Raw genomic sequence first — 19,221 nt, forward strand, 5'->3', positions numbered from 1 at the left:
GCGAATCACGAGGGGAAGGAAATCTGCCCAGAAAAACTGAGCTGGAAGCAGATCCCAATCTTGGTTCGGGGGGAAACATATTTGCTGTAAAGCTCTGAAGTTGCTGTTGTTTTTTTGTTTTTCTGGAGGTGCATTTCTTGCTGAAAAGATTGGGGGTTTGCAGTTAGAAATGTTTCCAAAAAGCGTTTGTAGCTCCTCTGGTTGCAGATGAATGCGGGGGGTTGCTTATGCTCCTGGGGCAAGCATTGAAACTCTCTGGGGGAATTTATCCCACCACTTCAAGGGGGTTTACCCACAACCAAGAGATTGGGGTGCCCTGGTTCCCACCATGGTGAGCAGCATCCATGGACCCAGTTTGGGCAGAGTGATGCTGCACCCATCAGTGCCAGGATAGGGGCCCCCAGCTGGGCAGCACCGGGGGAGACCCCTGCCTCTGCTTTTCCCTGGCTCAGCATGTCTCCCCTCCTCTTCTGTGCTAAGCACGGCTTGCCAGGATGTTTTCAAACACCCAGAAAGCCACCAGAGCCACGGCCAAGGTTAACATGGGCAGCCAAGGGGCACCAGGGCAGAAACCTCGAGAGAGGTTCTCCTTCCCCTCTACTCTGCCCTGGTGAGACCACACCTGGAATATTGTGTCCAGTTCTGGGCCCTCAGTTTCAGCAGGACAGGGAACTGCTGGAGAGGGTCCAGCGCAGGGCAACAAAGATGCTGAAGGGAGTGGAGCATCTCCCGTGTGAGGAAAGGCTGAGGGAGCTGGGGCTCTGGAGCTGGAGGAGACTGAGGGGTGACCTCATCAATGATTATCAATATGTAAAGGGTGAGTGTCACGAGGATGGAGCCAGGCTCTTCTCGATGACAACCAACAGTAGGACAAGGGGCAATGGGTTCAAACTGGAACACAAGAGGTTCCACTTAAATTTGAGAAGAAACTTCTTCATGGTGAGGGTGACAGAGCCTGGAACAGGCTGCCCAGGGGGGTTGTGGAGTCTCCTCTCTGCAGACATTCAAACCCGACTGGACACCTTCCTGTGTAACCTCATCTGGGTGTTCCTGCTCCATGGGGGGATTGCACTGGATGAGCTTTCCAGGTCCCTTCCAAGCCCTGACATTCCATGATCCTGTGAGAGCGCTTTCTTCCAACAGGTTAATTACCTGCACGCAAAATCTCCAGCATCTCATGAGCATCATCCAAAGAACCTCCGTGGGCCGTGGGGATGAGTGCTTCAGGAGAGCATCCTCCTGTCCACCAGTCCCAGGGTGCAGCCCATTGAGAATCGAGATTTTCAAGGTGATTCTGCGCTTGGTCGGGTACAGGAAGGTGATGTGCAACCAGCACGGGCTGGAGACCACGTCAAGGCTTTGGCATGCGCTTTGTTCAGTCAGGACTGCAGTGGCCACCAGCATCACTTCCCACATCTCAGATTTGTGTGCCGTGCCAGAGAGCCGCAAGGGATGGCCGGCATCTCTCCCTGGCCAGTGGTGACCAGCTGGAGCAAGGTCCTTCCCACAGACCCTGCTTTTCCACCCCACTCCTGGTCCCTTTGCAGCCATCTCTCATGCTCCTGGACCACAGGGCCTCACTTTCCAGTTTATTCCCTCTTTGGTTCTAGTCCCACTTTGCAGCGTGGTGCCCTGTGGTCCCACCAGCACATCCTGCCATGGATGCAGAAGCAGAGGGCAAGATCTCAAGAAGGTTTGAAGGAGCCAGTGACTAAGGCACCTTGGTGGGGTCGGTGGTTTTGAAGAGTCAGGCGCCTATGGGCCCACCGACACCAGGTCCTGGCAGCCATATGCCCCACGTGCTCTGCAGAGCGGAACTGAAAGCAGAACCAAAAAGCGGATCTGTCCTCTCCTCTGTGTGGGAGCATCTGCTGAGCAGTTCTGGGACATGGCCATCCCTGCCAGAAAGGGGCCTGTGGGCTTCTCAGCAGCAATAGCAGCTCTGGCCCAAGCACTGGCAGCTCAGGAATGGTCTGTGCATGCAACACTGCCTGTTCCTCCCTTCCCTCCTCACCCTGGCCCCCAGTCCTCAAACAGAGCAAATGACCTGGAGCTGGACCACAGCCAGCCCACAGGCAGGGCTGAGCATCCCCAAATATCCTCCCATTCTGGGCTAAGGCAACAGCAGGTACCGGCTCCTGGCCCTGGGGATGGGCTCCCCGGGTGGCTGCAGGGCACGGGCAGCAGCCAGAGGCCGTGGGACGTCAGGGACGGGAATGGAGGAGCGGGATGCTGCTGGAAAGGGGCTGCAACACCACACCTCTAGAGCAGGTTTGCAATCTAGCAGTAAATCTACGTTCCCCCCACCAACCTCTCTGCTCTCCCCCAGGCTGAGAGTTCCTGGGGTTTCACCAGAAACTCACTCACCCTGTGAAGCGATGTGTGCTCAGATATGGGGGTTGCAGAGAAAAAGCTTGCCAAGGGAGGAGACTGCTGCTGTGGCCGCTGAGACACAGCCCAAGGCCCTTGTTTGGGGGCAGTTTCAACATCAAGATGGGCAGGATTTTAAGAGACACACCTGCATTTACTACGGAATGAAGCACAATGCACGGAAGAGAAATCCATAGTCATACATCAAGCTGCGATTGACCTCTCCTGCTGCCTTGAGGAGCTGAGAACAGCAGCCCACTGCACCAAGACTGTGCAAAATATGAACCAAGCTCTGAGTTAAAATGATCAGGTCACGAGCCCTGGCAGTTCCTTCAATATTTCTGGCCACCAAATGCCACTGAACACTCAGCCACCCCAGGGGAACTTGGGCAGCAAGGTGCCCTCAGGCAGAGGTGCTGTCCCTGTCCTGCAGGTTCGCCCAAGCATCAGCTCGTCTGCTGGGTGGGAGCCAGTCCCGGAGCGAGCGCCGCCCACCGCTCAGCCCTGCCTCCTGCAAGGCTTTATGATATGATAGATGATCAGAAAGAAGACCTCTGCAAAGGGCCCAACTGCACCGCAGCAGGACAGGAACTTGAGATCGTATCTGCAGCTGAAGGCAGAGGTGGTGGGTGGAACAGAAAGCGGCTCATGCAGGACACAGGGGCTTCAGACGCTGGCATTCTTGCTTGTGCAGAGGGATATCCCTCCCGCTTCTCTCACCAAATCCATAGAATTGGAACAAGTCCACTAATTCGTACCCAGAACCACTACACTAATTATAAGCCTTCAGTACTGCATGTCTCTTCTTCCGCTCAAGACTCAGCCAAGAGCCACAACCGTTTTGGCCAACCTGAAGTGAGGGCAGACACAACAGTGCTTGCAAGAATAAACGGTGGGTGTTGGGAATGCACACTCCAGTGGTTCCCCCGCTTCCTCCCACTCACCTCAATTTTCTCTTTCAACCTGCCGTGCTCAGCACCTGCTCTCTTCCCAAAGGCAAAGCCTCACCGCCCAGCCTCTGTGGTTAAATCCATCTTTGTGTGGCTTCTTCTGTGAACAGCTCACTTCCCCTGTGCAGACCTGAGCTTCTCACATCCCCATCTCCCCAGGGAGCGTGGCCTGCAGAGCTATGATCTGCATCACTGCTGCGGGGGGTCCAAAGCCCCAAAATACTCGTGAAAATCCCAGCAGCAGCACTGTTACCCCAGCTCTGTGCTTCAGTAACAGCGTATTCATAGAATCATAGAATCATTTTCAGTTGGAAGAGAACCCTCAAGATCATTGAGTCCAACCATTAACCTAAAACTATCGCTAAACCATGTCCCTAAGAACCTCATCTATGTGTCTTTTAAACACCTCCAGGGATGGTGACTCCACCACTGCCCTGGGCAGCCTGTTCCAATGCCCGACAACCCTTTCCATGAAGAATTTTTTCCTAATATCCAATCTGAACCTCTGTTGTGCAACATGAGGCCATTTCCTCTCATCCTGTCTCTTGCTACTTGGGAGAAGAGACCAACCCCCTCCATGCTCCAAGCTCCTTTCAGGCAGTTCAGAGATCTGAAGGTCTCCCCTCAGCTCCTGTTCTCCAGCTGAACCCCCCAGGTCCCTCAGCCGCTCCCATCACGCTTGTGCTCCAGACCCCTCACCAGCCCTATTGCCCTTCTTCACAGAAGCAGCTATCAAGTCCAAGTGCATACAGCAGCCAAAAGTTTTAGTTCTCCTGCACTGCTCATTTTTCTGCTTTACTGGATTTTTGCACAGTATGAATCAAAAAAGCTGAAAGGGTTGGGAGATGCAGATGGGCAAGTTTCACAGGGACAGTCTCTTTCAGCAGTCCAGCAGGTAACAGCTAGAAAAGACAGAAGATTTCAGGTGCAAACTTTTCACCAGCTCTAGGTGGTTATTCTGATTTCAAGCTAATCCATCACCTGCTATGGGGAAGAGAGAGGATTGGAAAGGTAGAAGGTGACAAGGCCACCAGTTCCCATGAAAAACAGAAAATTACAGCCTGTGGAACGAGGGAAAGTGGAGCACCAGGAAAACCCAGATCCCCCAAGACACCATCATCAAGTTTAACAGGCTGGAGAACACTGAGATACTCATCAGAAGAGTTGTAGCCAACAACAAAGACTCAGCAAAAGTCTCACGAGCCGTGACAAACTGCAGACCAGGCCGAGCCAGCAGCATAGAGCTGAGCGAGAATGTTCCTGTTTCCCACTCCTGCCCCTCCTACAGGTACCTGATTTTTCCACGGACACCCAGCACAGGGTGACAGCAGCGGCCGAGGCAGCGCTCGGCAATTCTGTGTTGCCTTTTTCCACCCTCGCTCCCCAGCTTTAAGAAACAAGCCCTCAGTAAATCTGGAAATTCACTAATCTCAACCTGTAATTGAGAAAGCTATTTAATAACGTTACTCAAACCCTGCGCAGCTCCGAGCTGTGCAGCAGCTGATGAATATGCATGTCCTGGGATTTACATTTTGTGGCGGTGTGAAGACAGGATGTCAGGCAAATGAGTTATGAGAAATGGTGCCTTATGCAAATGTGCGCTCTGCCGTAAAACTTCTCGCTGCAGTTCTCATCCTTGGAGCCATTTTTGTCCTTCTCTGATTTGCATTGGAAATGTAGTAACAAAATAATGTGACTTTACAGAAATTGGTCCTAGTTCCACGTAGACAGGATGGGTTCCTAAATACATCTGTAACGGAGTGGAGTCCTGAACTAAAGGCAGACAAAAAATGCAGAAGTCCTGCCAAGACCCTGTCAGGCCACACAAATTTGGAGTTCCCCAAACCCACGTCTCCTTCATTTAACTTCCCAACCCTCACCTGAACAGGGGTTATTATTAGACAAAACACCACAGATCTGCAGGACCAGAAAAGCTGCTGTTTTCACCCCCAGTTTCTTTTCCATAGTTTCCTTCTTTCAAAAGAGGGACCAGGAGTCCCCCCAGGGCAGCTGATAGCTGCCATTTGTCTCAAGAGAGACTAGGAAACACATTCATTCAGGTTTTGAAAACTATGGTAAAACAGACTAAATAGTTAACACTCTGGATTCTCTCTGGTTAGGAAGAAGCCATGTAACTACAAGAGGTTAAAAAACCAAAAGAAAGCCAGAAGTGACTGTACCTCACCTGCTCCGGTTGGGCTCCAGGGTACCCACATCCTCCGTTCTGATAAGCTCCAGTGTTTCCAGGGGTCTGTCACTCCCAAACTGAACACGGCCGTCCATCCCTAGGTCACACTAATTGAGGGAAAGGATGGGTATGTTTCAAAAACAACCTTCTGCGGTAGGTGCCTCATGCAGGAAGACTTTTCCCATTCCGATCCATGCCCCTGGGAGGCAAACCCAGTATGAGAGGTGTCAGGGGACAAAGTGCCTCTGTCCTTCAGATGCCTCCACTCAAAAAAGACTTAACGAATAAGGGGCTTGTCCACTTATGATGGACCTTGGGCAGAACAGTGTATCAATCTATGAACTTGCGGGTAAACTGATGAGTTAATAGAATAGCTTGGGTTGGAAGGGACCTTCAAAGCTCACCCAGTGCCACCCCTGCCATGAGGAGGGACATCTGCACCAGCTCAGGTTGCTCAGAGCCCCGTCCAGCCTGGCCTGGGATGTCTCCAGGGATGGTTCATCCACCACCTCTCTGGGCAACCTGGGACAGTGTTTCACCACCCTCAGTGTACAAAATTTCTTCCTCATGTCCAGCCCAAATCTCCCCTCCTTCAGTTTAAAACCATCACCTCTTGTCCTATCACAACGGGCCCTGCTAAAAAGTCTGTCCCCATCTTTCTTATGGGCCCCTTTTAAGTGCTGAAAGGCCGCAATAAGGTCTCCCCGGAGCTTCGCTTCTCCAGGCTGAGCAAGCCCAGCTCTAACTGCTCCTTGAAGGCACCTTTCCAAAGGAGCTGCTTTGAGGGCAGAGCCCACAGCACGCGGCAAAGATCCCATCTGCCCTGAGGAACACAGAATCAGAGCAACCGTGTTTGGCATTTGGATCTGTTTTAAAAGCTCCTTCCCTCCCATGCCGCAGGGATCTGCAGAGGAACCACAGGTCACAGTCAATGCACTCTCTCATCTGTTTACAGTTAGATTTAAAAAAATATGAAATAAGGTTATACTTTGTCCTTTTGCATGTAAACACTCCCAAAGCAGGGAACAGGTCAAGTTATTAAAAAAACCCCAATCCTCTACATTATTTCAGTAGACATCCACCATTGCCATACAGTATTTGGTATTTGACATTATACCACCTTACATCTCGGCGGCTTTAGAAAAGGGTTTCAGGTGCAGCATGTAACATTCCCGTTTTCCTTCACCACATTTCCCCATGTGCTCCATTTCGATGTGCCAACGACCTCATTTTCCTCCTCCTCGTCCGAAGCAGCACAATTAGTGAGGCTGAACGGCAGCTATAACAACGTGCCCATCACCAAAGCTCTTCTGTCAGCATGCACAACTCCCAACCCAACACCACAACATTTCTTAGTGTTCCTTAAATAGATATATGCTTTCAGAATAAGCAGGACGTATCAGCCATAAATAAGTGTTTTAGGGCAGCAAAGTCCACATTTTCCCCTATGTATGCCTAAGGTTTTGAGTCGTTAACACCCCTCCTGAATACGGGGAGGTTTGGGTTATTTTAAGTGACCACTGGATGTCACTGCTGCTTTAACCAGGGACAGCGTGGCACTGCCAGCAGGTTGGAAACTCACCCCATAATCACGAAATACATCGGCGTGGAACGCCAGGGTGTCAGAAATAAATTTACAGCAACTTTGTTTTCACTACACAGAAGTTTATTATGAAAGTTAAACGTACAACACAAAAAGTAGCAAAAGCAATCCTGTAGCTTAAGGCAACTCTCACAGGAGATGAATTCAAGAAAAGATGATGCAACTTCAGTTTAAATAGAAATTATGAAAAATATCAAATTGCATCAATAACTTAAAATGCACTTTAAAAAGTCTGCACTAACCAGCAGAGGGTAAGGGCTTGTGATCTTAATGCCAGCATTAAGATATAGAAAGCAGCAGAATGCTAAATGATGATAGGGAAAATTCAGTATTTACACAAAGATAGCAACGTTAATATCTGATAGCATCATTTTCTGTGTACTTATGGTTTTAAACCACTGTCTGAAACGCTAGGAAAACATTTTAAAATAAATCTTCAGACTATTCCATCAAAAATACACAGATGGCAGAGAAGATCCGAGGCCCGGGATGCGTGCGTGCGCCCCTTAAGTAACTCATTGCAGAAACACTTCAGAAAAATTACTTTGTGGGGGGAAGAGGAGCAAGAAGAATACGTGGGCACAGAGTGAAAAAGGTTCTTTAAGGTGAATCACATTTAAATTGAAGTATCAAAATATTTCTATTTGATGACACTCACAGTTCAGAGTTGATATTTTTAAGTGAATGTTAAATATTCATATTATTAACAAAGATTCTCCTTCACATTGACATCTGTTTACATTTTTGCAAGACCTCTTTTGCATCTATTGTTTTGCCATTAATAAGGAATGTAATTATCTTAATTATAGATTTTAAGAGGGATTTAACTGTGCTAACCATACACTAGTTTACATTCAAAATAATTCTTAAAATATCGAAATCAGATCACCTCTTTTAAAAAGGTATTTAAGTGACATTTTAATTAGTCAGGCAGTACAGGAAGCATCACATTTTAAGCCAAATGACGTCACATTCCTAATCAATTTTCTTCAAATATTGGATGCAATGATAAATTTGGAACGAGTCCATTCACCATCACCCCAAATAAAACAAGATAATTCACACAGATTAACTCGTCCCAAATCTTACCCTGTTAGAAAATGCAATATATACTGCAATGTAGTCTTAATTTGCATAAGATTTATTAGAAGTGTCCTATGCACAGTATGAGATTTTCCGCACACAACCTCATCTCAACTTTTCACCATTCAGCACAACTTTACAAAAAGCCTAAGATATAAAATATACTTAAAGCAGCTATCTTAAACATGATTTAATACATATCACCTTGGCGGCTGATCACTTCTGTTCCCAGTTTAACACGCTGTTGAATCTGATTGTAGAGTTGCAGTATCCCTTTTAAGAACTATTTAAAAAAAAATCCCTGAATAAAACAGAAGCCAGCCTGCGACTTCCTAGGAGCTTCAGTAACGTACTATATACAGGGGGATAACAACCACCCAAACTCACTTGTTACAGAATAAAATCTAAGACAGATACTGGGCCAGACTGCATTAATGCATGAGAATACACGTTTTAAGATTTTATCATTTAAAAAGTGGAACCAATGAGTTGTTAGCAGTTAAAAGAATACTGCAACTGTAACGTTCACAAACCCACTAAAGTTTGAAAAGCGATTCCAACAGCTCTGATTCACTGGGTTTAGCTTGTAAATAATGCAAAATAATGTCAGCAGTTTTAAGAAGGTCTTGCAAATTTAGGAAAAAAAAAAAAAAAAGGAAACTGAGAGAAAGATAAGAATGCGTATCTAAAATAAAGCAGGAGCACAATAAGGACAATCAAAATTCCAAAAGCCCATATTAAAAAAGTTAAGCTTGGAATGCATTGGCTTCCAGCAGTTTACAAAAAAAAAATAAAAACAAAAGGAGTTTTAAATCTGTAATATCTTGACCTATTTTTAAGTGACAATTTTTATTACAGTTGAGAAACACGGTTTTATAGCTGCATAAGTTTCCATTTCACTAAAATAGTGCCAACAAAAATAAGTTTGCATAGAAAAACAAAATTTCAAATTGCCACTGGCTACATGCTTAAAATGGGAAATGCAGGTATTGTAACATAAACATAGTGCAAACCATGGCAGTTCAGGGTGATTTTGACTGCCGCAGGTCAGGAAACAGACCATAGTATACCCAGTTATCACAGTTTCTGGTCTTTTATTAAATCCGTTGCCAAGTAGAAGCAATGCATGTGTGCAGACCCACGGTACGCCTGCTGCTGTTGATTAACGTAGTTTGAGATCGTCGCCACTTCCCAGGTTAGACCCAGGACTAGGGTCTTGTTGTCTTCTTGCCTGTGTTAATAAACACATATTTAGGATCAAAAAATGAGTTAGAAGGTATCAGTTTAGTTAATTTATACAGTGTATTAACATGGCTAAGACCATAACCATCTCTAAAGCAGAAACTTTTACATTTCAAGCAGTAACCAAGACATTCATTTTTCACATAAAAATCTTTATTTTTCGCCCTCAATTCAATAATCCCCAGAACTGACGGGGTCTCAGAAGAGGGGCACAGAGCGCTGGCTCTGCCTCTCCATCCCGCAGCCAGGCTGAAACGCTTCTCAACGTCACTTCAACCACCAGCGAGACATTTCCAGAATACCTACACAAAGATTTTGTGCATCTTCTTCCAAACCACATTTTCTTGTGAAATTCCCTTCTGTTAAACTTTTCTGTAAATATTCTGAGGATCAAGATTTTGGGAAGAAAGGCTATGATGCAAGATGGCATAGTACGTTACATTTCCAAATCTCCCCTCAGTATTTTTATGTGGGAAACATTTACTTTAGCTTCTTCTGGAATAAAGACTTAGAACACGATAACACACTAGCACAATTTATTCTATAGACTGACATACTTCTTAAAAGTTGGGGTATTGCTGCAGCATATATTTTTCTTTGGTGCACCTGTAAACTCTGCAATAATACAAACCTGAGAAAACTGGTACTTATGATTGTGCCCCTGTATTAAAAAACATAACATCGGTTCTGCATTAAATAAATGATCCTGTTAAACACTTTGAGTAGATGGAAATTTAAAGAGGGAATTAAGGTGGGTCAGTCACAGTAATATCAATCACAGTAGAAGACACTGCTGTCTACTTTCTCTACCTGTACACACGCAGGCTGCTTTCAAATAGCACACACAAATGCTGCAGGTAAATACTGAAAAGCATCGATATACTTAAAATTTAAAGCAATACTTTGATTCTGGGAACATCTAATATATGCTAGCTGTTTTTTAAAGACATTTGAGTACTGACACTCAAATGTTCACAGCAAATAGCTGGCACCTTGGTGTGTAACTACAGGGCCATGTTCTCAGCTGGCAGAAGGCATCACTACACAGACTTTATTCAGCTTTCACCAGCTGCAATAACCTGCCACATTCAGAGCTTCAAAAAAAATATTAAAAAAAGCTCTCCAAAAAATGCAAAACAAGTGACCACTTCCCTCCTTTGAAAGACTTCTTGTGTTTTGTTGAAAGAGGCAGGAACAGACTTAACACAGGCGGTTGTACCAGTGAAAGATGCAGTGTGAGCACTCAGCACGTTGACATGATCACACTGAATATTGAGACACTCACGGAGCTGCTCTTGGTGCTCCGAGTCACGTTTACTGAGCGGGGGGACACCTCTCCCAGCAGCCGCCCCATTGCAGGGTGCTGCTCAGGTGCTCCCCGAACCCGCCGGCATGCGCCGCCAACGTCATTTTCTCCAATTTCGACTTTCCTTTCTCTGTTCTTCCTTATCTACCATTCTTTTCGTCTGCCTAATTTTACGCAGCACAATCAGTTTCACCCAGACAGAGAAGTGTTGCTTCCTTCTCCTACTTAAATATGTTTTCCTTTCACGTGCAATGATCCCGCTTCAATGCACACAGAGTTCATTCAATAAATCCCTCTATAGCAATCAGCATGTTTCCAGAGAAGACAATTCCCTCCTGCACTTTCTTTAGTGGTCAGTCATATTGCCATTATTGGCAGTATTTTAAATATCACAGTTGCTACCCTGTCTTCCCAAAAATAAGACCTACCCCGAAAATAAGACCTAGCATGATTTTTCAGGATTCTTGAGGATGCTTGAAATAGAAACCCTACTCCAAACCTAAGTTCATTAAAAAAGTCAATTTAAATAGTGCCCAGGCAGCCATACATGTAAGAGACTAAGCATCTTTTGGAGCAAAAATTAATATAAGACACTGTCTTATTTTCAGGGAAACGGAGTACCTACTACACTATGTATTCAGTACTGTTGTGGGTTGCATTTTAGATATTTAGGGGTGAGCTGATGTTCTCGCTCTGTTCTATCTGCACTGGTCACACTCCGACTGCAGGAAACAACCTGCTTTTCCTCCGTGCTGAGCTCTGAACGTGACAACCGACATCATTGCTGGTGCACAAACCCACAGATTTCTCAGTAATCTTTCCGAGGAAGTGCGTTAAAACAAACAGCTGTAATCACATAGAGAGCTGAAGATTTGAAGTGCTAAAGGGCATAATATTTGAGCCCCTGAAACAACTTTTGCAAACTGCCGTCATTGCAGAGACGCTGAATATTGGAAGATGGCATTTAATTGAAATGTTCACATTATTTCCAAAAGCCAAATCATTCAGCATTGACCATCAAGATCACCACGGAAAAGTTAAATGAGGTAAAGCTCACCATTTTTTTTCCTTCAACAGAAAAGTAAACTGCGATGTAAAGATTTTTCTTAATACAAAATGGTTGTTCAACAAGTCTAAATAGATACTCCCACACTAATTTAAGAGCTGTACTAAGATTAACAAAAGGATAACAGTTCCACTTCGCATACTTTTCTCCTACCGAACAGACTGTAATGAAATTTCTTCTGGTTTTAACAGCTGCGTCATTCTTCTAAAAGGAAACAGAGGCTTGCACCGTTTTTAAGAATTATCAGAATCTTACTTATACCTATCTAGTTACCGGTTCTGTACTCAACAAATATTTTTACATTTAATTAGAAAAAACCCAGCGAGTTAATCACTGCTATACCACTGCTCTAAGAGCAACAGTTTCTTCTTCAGAAAACAAATCACACACACAGCAATTTTACTGTCAAATTTTGGTGAAGACTCTAAGGTATGGGCATATGGTTGCATTTAAGCTTTGCCTAAAGTGGCTTTTTCTTTCAAAACATATGAAAGAATTCACATGATTTGTGACCTCATTGCTACTTGTAGCGTTTGCAGAAGCCACTACTGAACAACTACCAGATTTGCCCTTTCGAGTGATATACAAATGGCATGACAAATTACCCTCAAATGCACCAAAAGCAGTCATTACAATATCTTTCACTAGTCTATGTGGATAAAGGTGTAATTTTGCATTTCGGTAAGTGGGGATTTACACAATCAACTGCGATGTGTTGGAATGACAGCTCCATCTCGCCCAGACTCCCTCCTTTACTTGTGCTCCGCTACTACGCAAGAATACGTACCCGTGAAACACGGTTATTCTACCAGTCACCATCCTGCCAAGGTGTATGTGCATAGTATGTAACAACTACAGCTATGCCTTACATGCTGAAGAAAAAAAAAATATGTAAAAGCACCATATATGCATTGAAAAATAAAAAAACCCCACTCATAAGAGACAGGAGAAATCATCTTCTATGTAGACAGCACACTGCAGAGCATCGGGCATTGGGTGATATTTTTGTCCAGACAATGGGTAAAATACAACTTTCGTAAGAAATGCCACAAGATCCTTAACACTCGCTTGCAGAAGGAGTGGGACTACCAGTATGGTAGTGTCGGGTAGTTCTCCCCAGTCTATTACAGGAAGCTAAAAGTTCCCTATTACAGATGTAAAAATGGCAATTTCCAAAATTCTCTCAGTTTGGGGTCTCATGCTCTCAGCACAGCTCATCAATCCTCTGAATTGCAGTATTTGCTGTAATTTTTGAAATGCATACCTTATGTCGCCATGCAGAAGCACCAGAATTACTCTCAGTGAATAATGAGCTCAGCTTCTCAAAGATTAAGGAGACTTGCTTCAATTAAGAAAGATGTATCTATCTTTGCCATTGGGAAATGGAATACTCTGCCATGAGTCATGCATAATGAGTCATGAGAAAACAGTAGTTATTCATCTGATCTCAGCATATTTCATTTTTCAGTCAAATGCTAATTTGAAGTTTGAAGGAGCACCACTTCCAGTGTTATTCTTCTGCTACTTAGTGAAAGGATTACAAATATTTGCTTGTGAGAAAAACTTCTCAACAGTACACAGAACCCACCACAGTTATAGTTTTCTTAAAAATGAATGTATTTTAACCAACGCTGCCAGCTTCCTTCCAAATATCCTGAAATTGAATAGTTAATGCAATGGAGACATAGGGAGTTTCAATACCCCAAAATACTCTGCACTCAGCTTTCAGCACACAAAGCCACGCCAATCTGCAATACGGAAGGAATTATAACTGGCCGCAAGCCATTTAAAACCTCTAACATTGGAGAGAGTATGATGACTGACTGAAAGAACTGCAGGAACGTATCTGGCAAAGAACATTTCAAAGCCTCCTATAACATGCTATTATAGATTTATTCACGCTGAACTCATAATGCTGATACCATAGGGGTAATAACATACTAATAAACAAGTTACTAACAAAGTCATTTTGACTTGATACTCTTAGAGCTGTTGTCTCGAACCTTGTTATCTCTGAGCTCTTCCCAAGCCTAAATACAGGGTAACTTGTATGGACTATAAGTTATATCAGTAATATCTGTATTATATTAATTTTCTTCTTAACAAATTGGATAGCTTGAAATAAATAATTAACTTAGAATTGTGACTCTTTTGAACACGGATCACATTGGAGCATTGACATCTGTTCCTGGGGCACCTAAGGAAAACAGATCTAAGAATAATAATCATCTAGGAATTAAGGAAGGCAGCACACAAGCAGTTCCTCCAGCAGCCAAGACAGTCGGACACCATCCTCCTCCACCAGACACTCAATCCTGACCCACGCTGTAGCTGCCCCACGCTTAAGCTGGCTTTGAGAAAGCATCTGTATCTACCCCCTTCCTGTGCTTGCTCAGAGGCCTCCGATAAACCTGAGGAAACCAACTCCTTTTACCACAGGAGCTCATCAGGAAAAGATAACGCAGTCCCACCGTGCGGTTTACACAATAGCTCTGAAAAAGCAGAACTGGGAAGCCGGAGGTAAATTTAGTAAGGATGGACAGGGCTGCCATGAAGATGGCCCTCCCTTTCCATGAATCACTTTAGAAAAAAAACCCAGCAGGCAAAACTGGGACCTCTGAATACCAGGCAGTGAAGTCACAAGAACAACAATATCCACTGCATATATAACTTGAGACACTGGTGAAGAGGAGGGAGATTATTTGAAGAAGGGCTGTCACAAAAAGTAGCCAAAACAAAGTCTCTCCATGGACAACTCCACTGCAATTCTTTAATTGCATTCTGGCAAGTCCATACTGCTGAAACAGACAGAGCAGACCCATTATGTGCCTTGGCATCTGTCATCTATAATTTACTAAATAAGTGAAAAATCAGGCTATGTTATGAAAAACTAAACAGTGAACATTTGGATTCTCTTAGAAGGTCTGTCAACCTCCTGAAAAAGGATATAAAAAAAAGAGAACACATTGCAGATCCTTTTCTAAAAAGCATACAACCACAGGACACAAAAAACCCTACATAAAAAAAAAAAAAACAACCAACCCACCAACCTGAAATAAAGAGAGCAATACTCAGAAAAATGACCAGTTTCAATCAAGTGCACCTCCACACCCACATCAAGAAAAGCAACAAACTGAAAACGCTTCTCTGAGTTGCTGGTTAACAACAGCCTCTCCTGTGGAGATCTGACCGTGGTTTAAAATGCTGGCCGCGCCTCCACCTCAATTACCTTTACTCAACAGAAGAGCAGGGGTGTGGAAACAGCCTTCTCAGAATTAAAGTCAGCAAAACGGGGCCACCACAACATGGTAAGAATGACAGCTTATAGATAACAGAACTCTGGTCACGGTTATGGCCCAATGAAACACCCTGTATGCTTTCAGGTCTCTGGGGGGCTTGAAAAAGAGAGTTTTCCTTTTAATCTTCACTTCTCAGAAGAGCTTTGGCAGCAAAGGGACCCCGCTACCGCGACATGCCGCACCGGGAAGCCGCGGGCAGGCAGTTGGCGACATGATGTATGAGACTTTGTAGCCCAGATCCAGCCTCTGGGGTTGCTTTGCTGCTGGCCCTAACACCTGTTTTGCAAACATCCCTCCTTCTCACTTGGGCCTGGGAAGAAGTAGCCTTGATCTTTCCTAATTATGATGTCAAGCACCACTTAAATTATGCAAATAATGGAAAACAGTCTCAAATTTGGCAAGAGAGGTGGATGCTAGACTGAAGCTGTAGAACAATGCATGTTATGAACTCTATATCCGATGCTCTTCTTCATTCGTATGTCCATTTTGATTGCCTTTCAAGCTCTCTAAAAGTTGAAATAAACAATTTTCTTGACAAAATCCATCGATAAATCCATCCATTTAGCATCTACCTCCTATTCTTCCCTAAAAACACCCATCGGTTGCATTAGGTGCCAATCCTGTTCTCCCACCCCAAGCCCTTGAGAGCTGTAGAGCACAACCAGGCCAAGCAGAATTTCCTTCCCAATCCCTGATGCACACTCTTGCCTGAAATCATTGCAAAGGTTCCATCTTTGTTTAAAAGCCATAACCGGACTAAGGTAACGGCAAGCTGAGAACAGGAAAAGCACAGCAACAGGGTAAGTGCTGAGGAGCTTCAGGTACAAGCTAAAATTTAACTTTTGTATGAAAACTTATTTTCCAAGTGGAAAAAAAAAAAAAGCTCGAAATGCTCCCTTTTAGAAAGTATTGCTTGAAGGCTGGTATAAAGGTTATAAATTTATAATTAATATTGATTGCCTCCAGACAGTATTCCTGTTGCTCAGCCCCTTTCTAACCTTCATTGACTGAAAGAAGACGCTTGTATTACAGTATTCCCTGATTTGCAAGATTGATCTCCTCTGCGCTCCAGTCAGCATCGATTCTGTACAGCACAAATGGGTTTTCTGACATATGCATTCCCTAGCACTTTTACACAAATACCAGCTATTTAAAGTTCTTGTGAAACAATCTAGCCATAACATCACTGCCCTCACATTGGAGAACCTTCGGAGGCAACGCATACTCCCTTTTTTCTAAATTGTTTCATCCTAAATATAAACAGATCACATCTATCTATACATTCATGCTCATCTACACATAAACAAGCCTATATCAAGTCTGCACTACCCGCTGCATATGAAGAATTAACAGTTTGGGTTTCTTTCACATCCAAAAAACTGTATTAAAGGTTATACTATTTTTATATCATTGTCAGTTTGGAGAGTACATACAATAAGGAGTAATTAAATTCATTCCAGGTTAATTTTTGAGGAAACAAACCCTTAAAGGAGTTTGATAAGGAAAAAGAAGAATATTACTGGAATATTATATTTTCTTCTGAAGCAAGTTATACTTGACAAAAATACATATAATTAGTTAGAGCATTTATTTACACGAGTAGTTTCATCTTAAGATCCTTTTTTTTGTTAAAGAAAGAAGGGAGAATAACTTCACTGCCTAGAACACTGGAAGAATAGGAAAGTTAATCCCAATACTTGATTTTGTTTCAATTGTGAACTATTCACATTTTGGTAGCAAAATCCTGTTTTCTAAGAGTTCACAACTTCAGCACAATTAAATGAAATACATCTCTCTCATTTCAACTTATAATTCCCAACAAACAGCGAAAATGTGTAGAAACCTAGGGCAGGACTCGGTGTTTAAAATTTAGGTAAATTTTTACTCCAGCCATTTTTAAAGAGTGGACCTGGTGATTTTTTTAGGGTGCTTTGTATTGAGAACAATTTCTAGTGGAACAAACAAAAGTTTCAAACCAGAGTCGTGGGTTTTTTCAGCAAAAATGAAGGTTTTTAAAATGGGAATTTCATGTAGTTTCCTGAAATGGCTCTGCTCAGCCATTAATGTAATTTATATTTAGCACAAGACCACAAACAGACAGATTGCCAGACTAGACTGTTTCAGGGAAGAGCAAACCACTCTACCTCTTTACTCACAGTGTTGCTAAAATAAAGAGCACGGCAGTACCATGGGAAACGAACACAAAATAGAAAAACATGACATTTTAAAAATAGTGGGTGAACATATCATGTTGGAAAACTGAGAAGGATCCAACCCCCTCCAAGGTAAAACAATCAGTAGAAGAATCTTTAGCAAAGCTCAAGAGTAACACAGTAGGACAAACTGCACACTCTAACGGATCTCTTTAATTTTGAAGTTATTGTTTGCCTATACAAAACAAAACTTCACCAAACAAACAAACAAACAAAAAGCTATCTGCAGACAGCAACGCACAAGACAGCCTCCTTATCCATCTCCTTGAATATCCATCGCTTTGTCCCTTCTGCTCCAGCAAAGGGCTGGCAGGAGGCACCTGCTTGCTGCTTTTCTGGACTCCACACAGGCCGTTACTTTCAATGGATTCTAATTTTGCCAGCTGGGGGGTATTTAAACCTCTCAAAGCAATTCTGGACAATGTAACGCATTTTGCATGATGCTACTATGGCCAGAACAGCAAATAAAAAGCAAAAGTTTCTATTGGAAGATTCAAGCATGTCTATGCAGCAAACTCTCAGTAGTTTCTACAGAACACTTCTTATCCTGACACCGAACTCTGGCCATTCATACTGAAACTACACCAAACACAAGAAAACACTAGTATTGACTCTCTCAACCAAGGCACAAGGGGATAAAGAGTGAAAATTCAGCATCTGTCTCACTAATATCCCCTCAGTCTACTCCCTGTCTTCTATGAGTTTGGCAAAGGGAAAAGTACAAATGCTTCAAGTTCATGTACCCGTTCAATGGCATCGGTTCCATATACACCCCCATGGTAGTGGCCCTGGACCATGTTCTCCAGGGTTTGGAACTTGCACACGTGAAGAGAACTTTGCCTTTGACTGGTATGAAGCCATTAAAAGTGCAAGTTTGCCAAGCAGCAACTTTAACTGGGGATAAGGCCTTTCTTCATGTGTATTATTGAACATTTACTGTCTCGGCCTTCCAACGTTTTTGTAAAAGCGAAAGCCATTGGAATACATTATTAATTTTGGAGACATTAATTGAAAACAGTCACTGACTTCAAAAGCATCTTTGAAAGAAAAGGATCCTGAACAGTGAGGCAGGATTTGCAGTATCTGATGTGACCCAGCTACATAAGTTGACAGAAAAATCCAAAAGCATTTGTATTCAAAACTATGTTTTATTTTAACAGAACACAGTTCGACTCGGAGGCACTTAAAAACTTCAATGAAAATTCCAAAATCCACTCACACCCTATTTAACCTAGAGGAATGTTGTAAATGCACAAAAATACTATCACTGCTGGAAATACAAGCACATCCTACCAGCCACTAGTGATTCTGCCCTCAGATGCAAAGAATATGTACATTAAAACAAAGAGGTGTTGTGCTAGAGAAGTCATCAATAAAAGGAATACTGTGTGATGAAAGGGAGGCAAACAAACCTGACAGTGCTTTGAGGGCTGTTTTTTTAAGTAGGTTTTGGTGGTGGTGGTTGTGGGGGGTTTTTTTGACACTTAAAGATGAAAATTAATATAGTGATTATCCCTAAATTGTTACTGCACTTGCTTTTTTTTTCCCCTTCAAAGTATCCCCATTCTAATATCCAGCTGCCACATACAAACCTCAGCAATACTTTTCAACCACCTTCGCTGATCGCAAGGATATACCACTTTGTTTTAAAAGTCCACCAAGAGACTTAGAATAGGGAATCTTTTCTACACAGGAAGCTGTATAAATAAAAGAACTGAATCTGATCATTTTCATATGCTGCCAGGCTTTGGACGGATAAATGTTTCCACAGAGCTGGCGCCTCTGTTTTGGGTAGAAGTGGGTGGAATATTGCAGGATTCCCCTTCCCTCCCCCACTGAAACAGAATCTGGTCTCTATTAAAGGCATTTCAGCTGTAATTCTACTGTCTGAAATATCCTCG

General features: G+C 43.5%; 1 protein-coding gene across 3 annotated transcripts in view; it reads right to left on the reverse strand.

Annotated features, from left to right (window-relative positions):
* Positions 1-7,782: 7,782 nt before the first annotated feature.
* Positions 7,783-19,221, reverse strand: part of CBFB (core-binding factor subunit beta) — a 40,946-nt gene continuing 29,507 nt past the window's right edge. For all 3 annotated transcript variants that reach the window (XM_082063203.1, XM_082063201.1, XM_082063202.1), the window contains one exon: positions 7,783-9,425. In XM_082063203.1, the coding sequence (XP_081919329.1) occupies positions 9,357-9,425 (69 nt within the window). In that variant the 3' untranslated portion in view covers positions 7,783-9,356. The remainder of the gene's footprint in view (positions 9,426-19,221) is intronic.

Source organism: Streptopelia decaocto (assembly GCF_964273445.1).
Source record: "Streptopelia decaocto genome assembly, chromosome: 11".
Classification (NCBI taxonomy): domain Eukaryota; kingdom Metazoa; phylum Chordata; class Aves; order Columbiformes; family Columbidae; genus Streptopelia; species Streptopelia decaocto.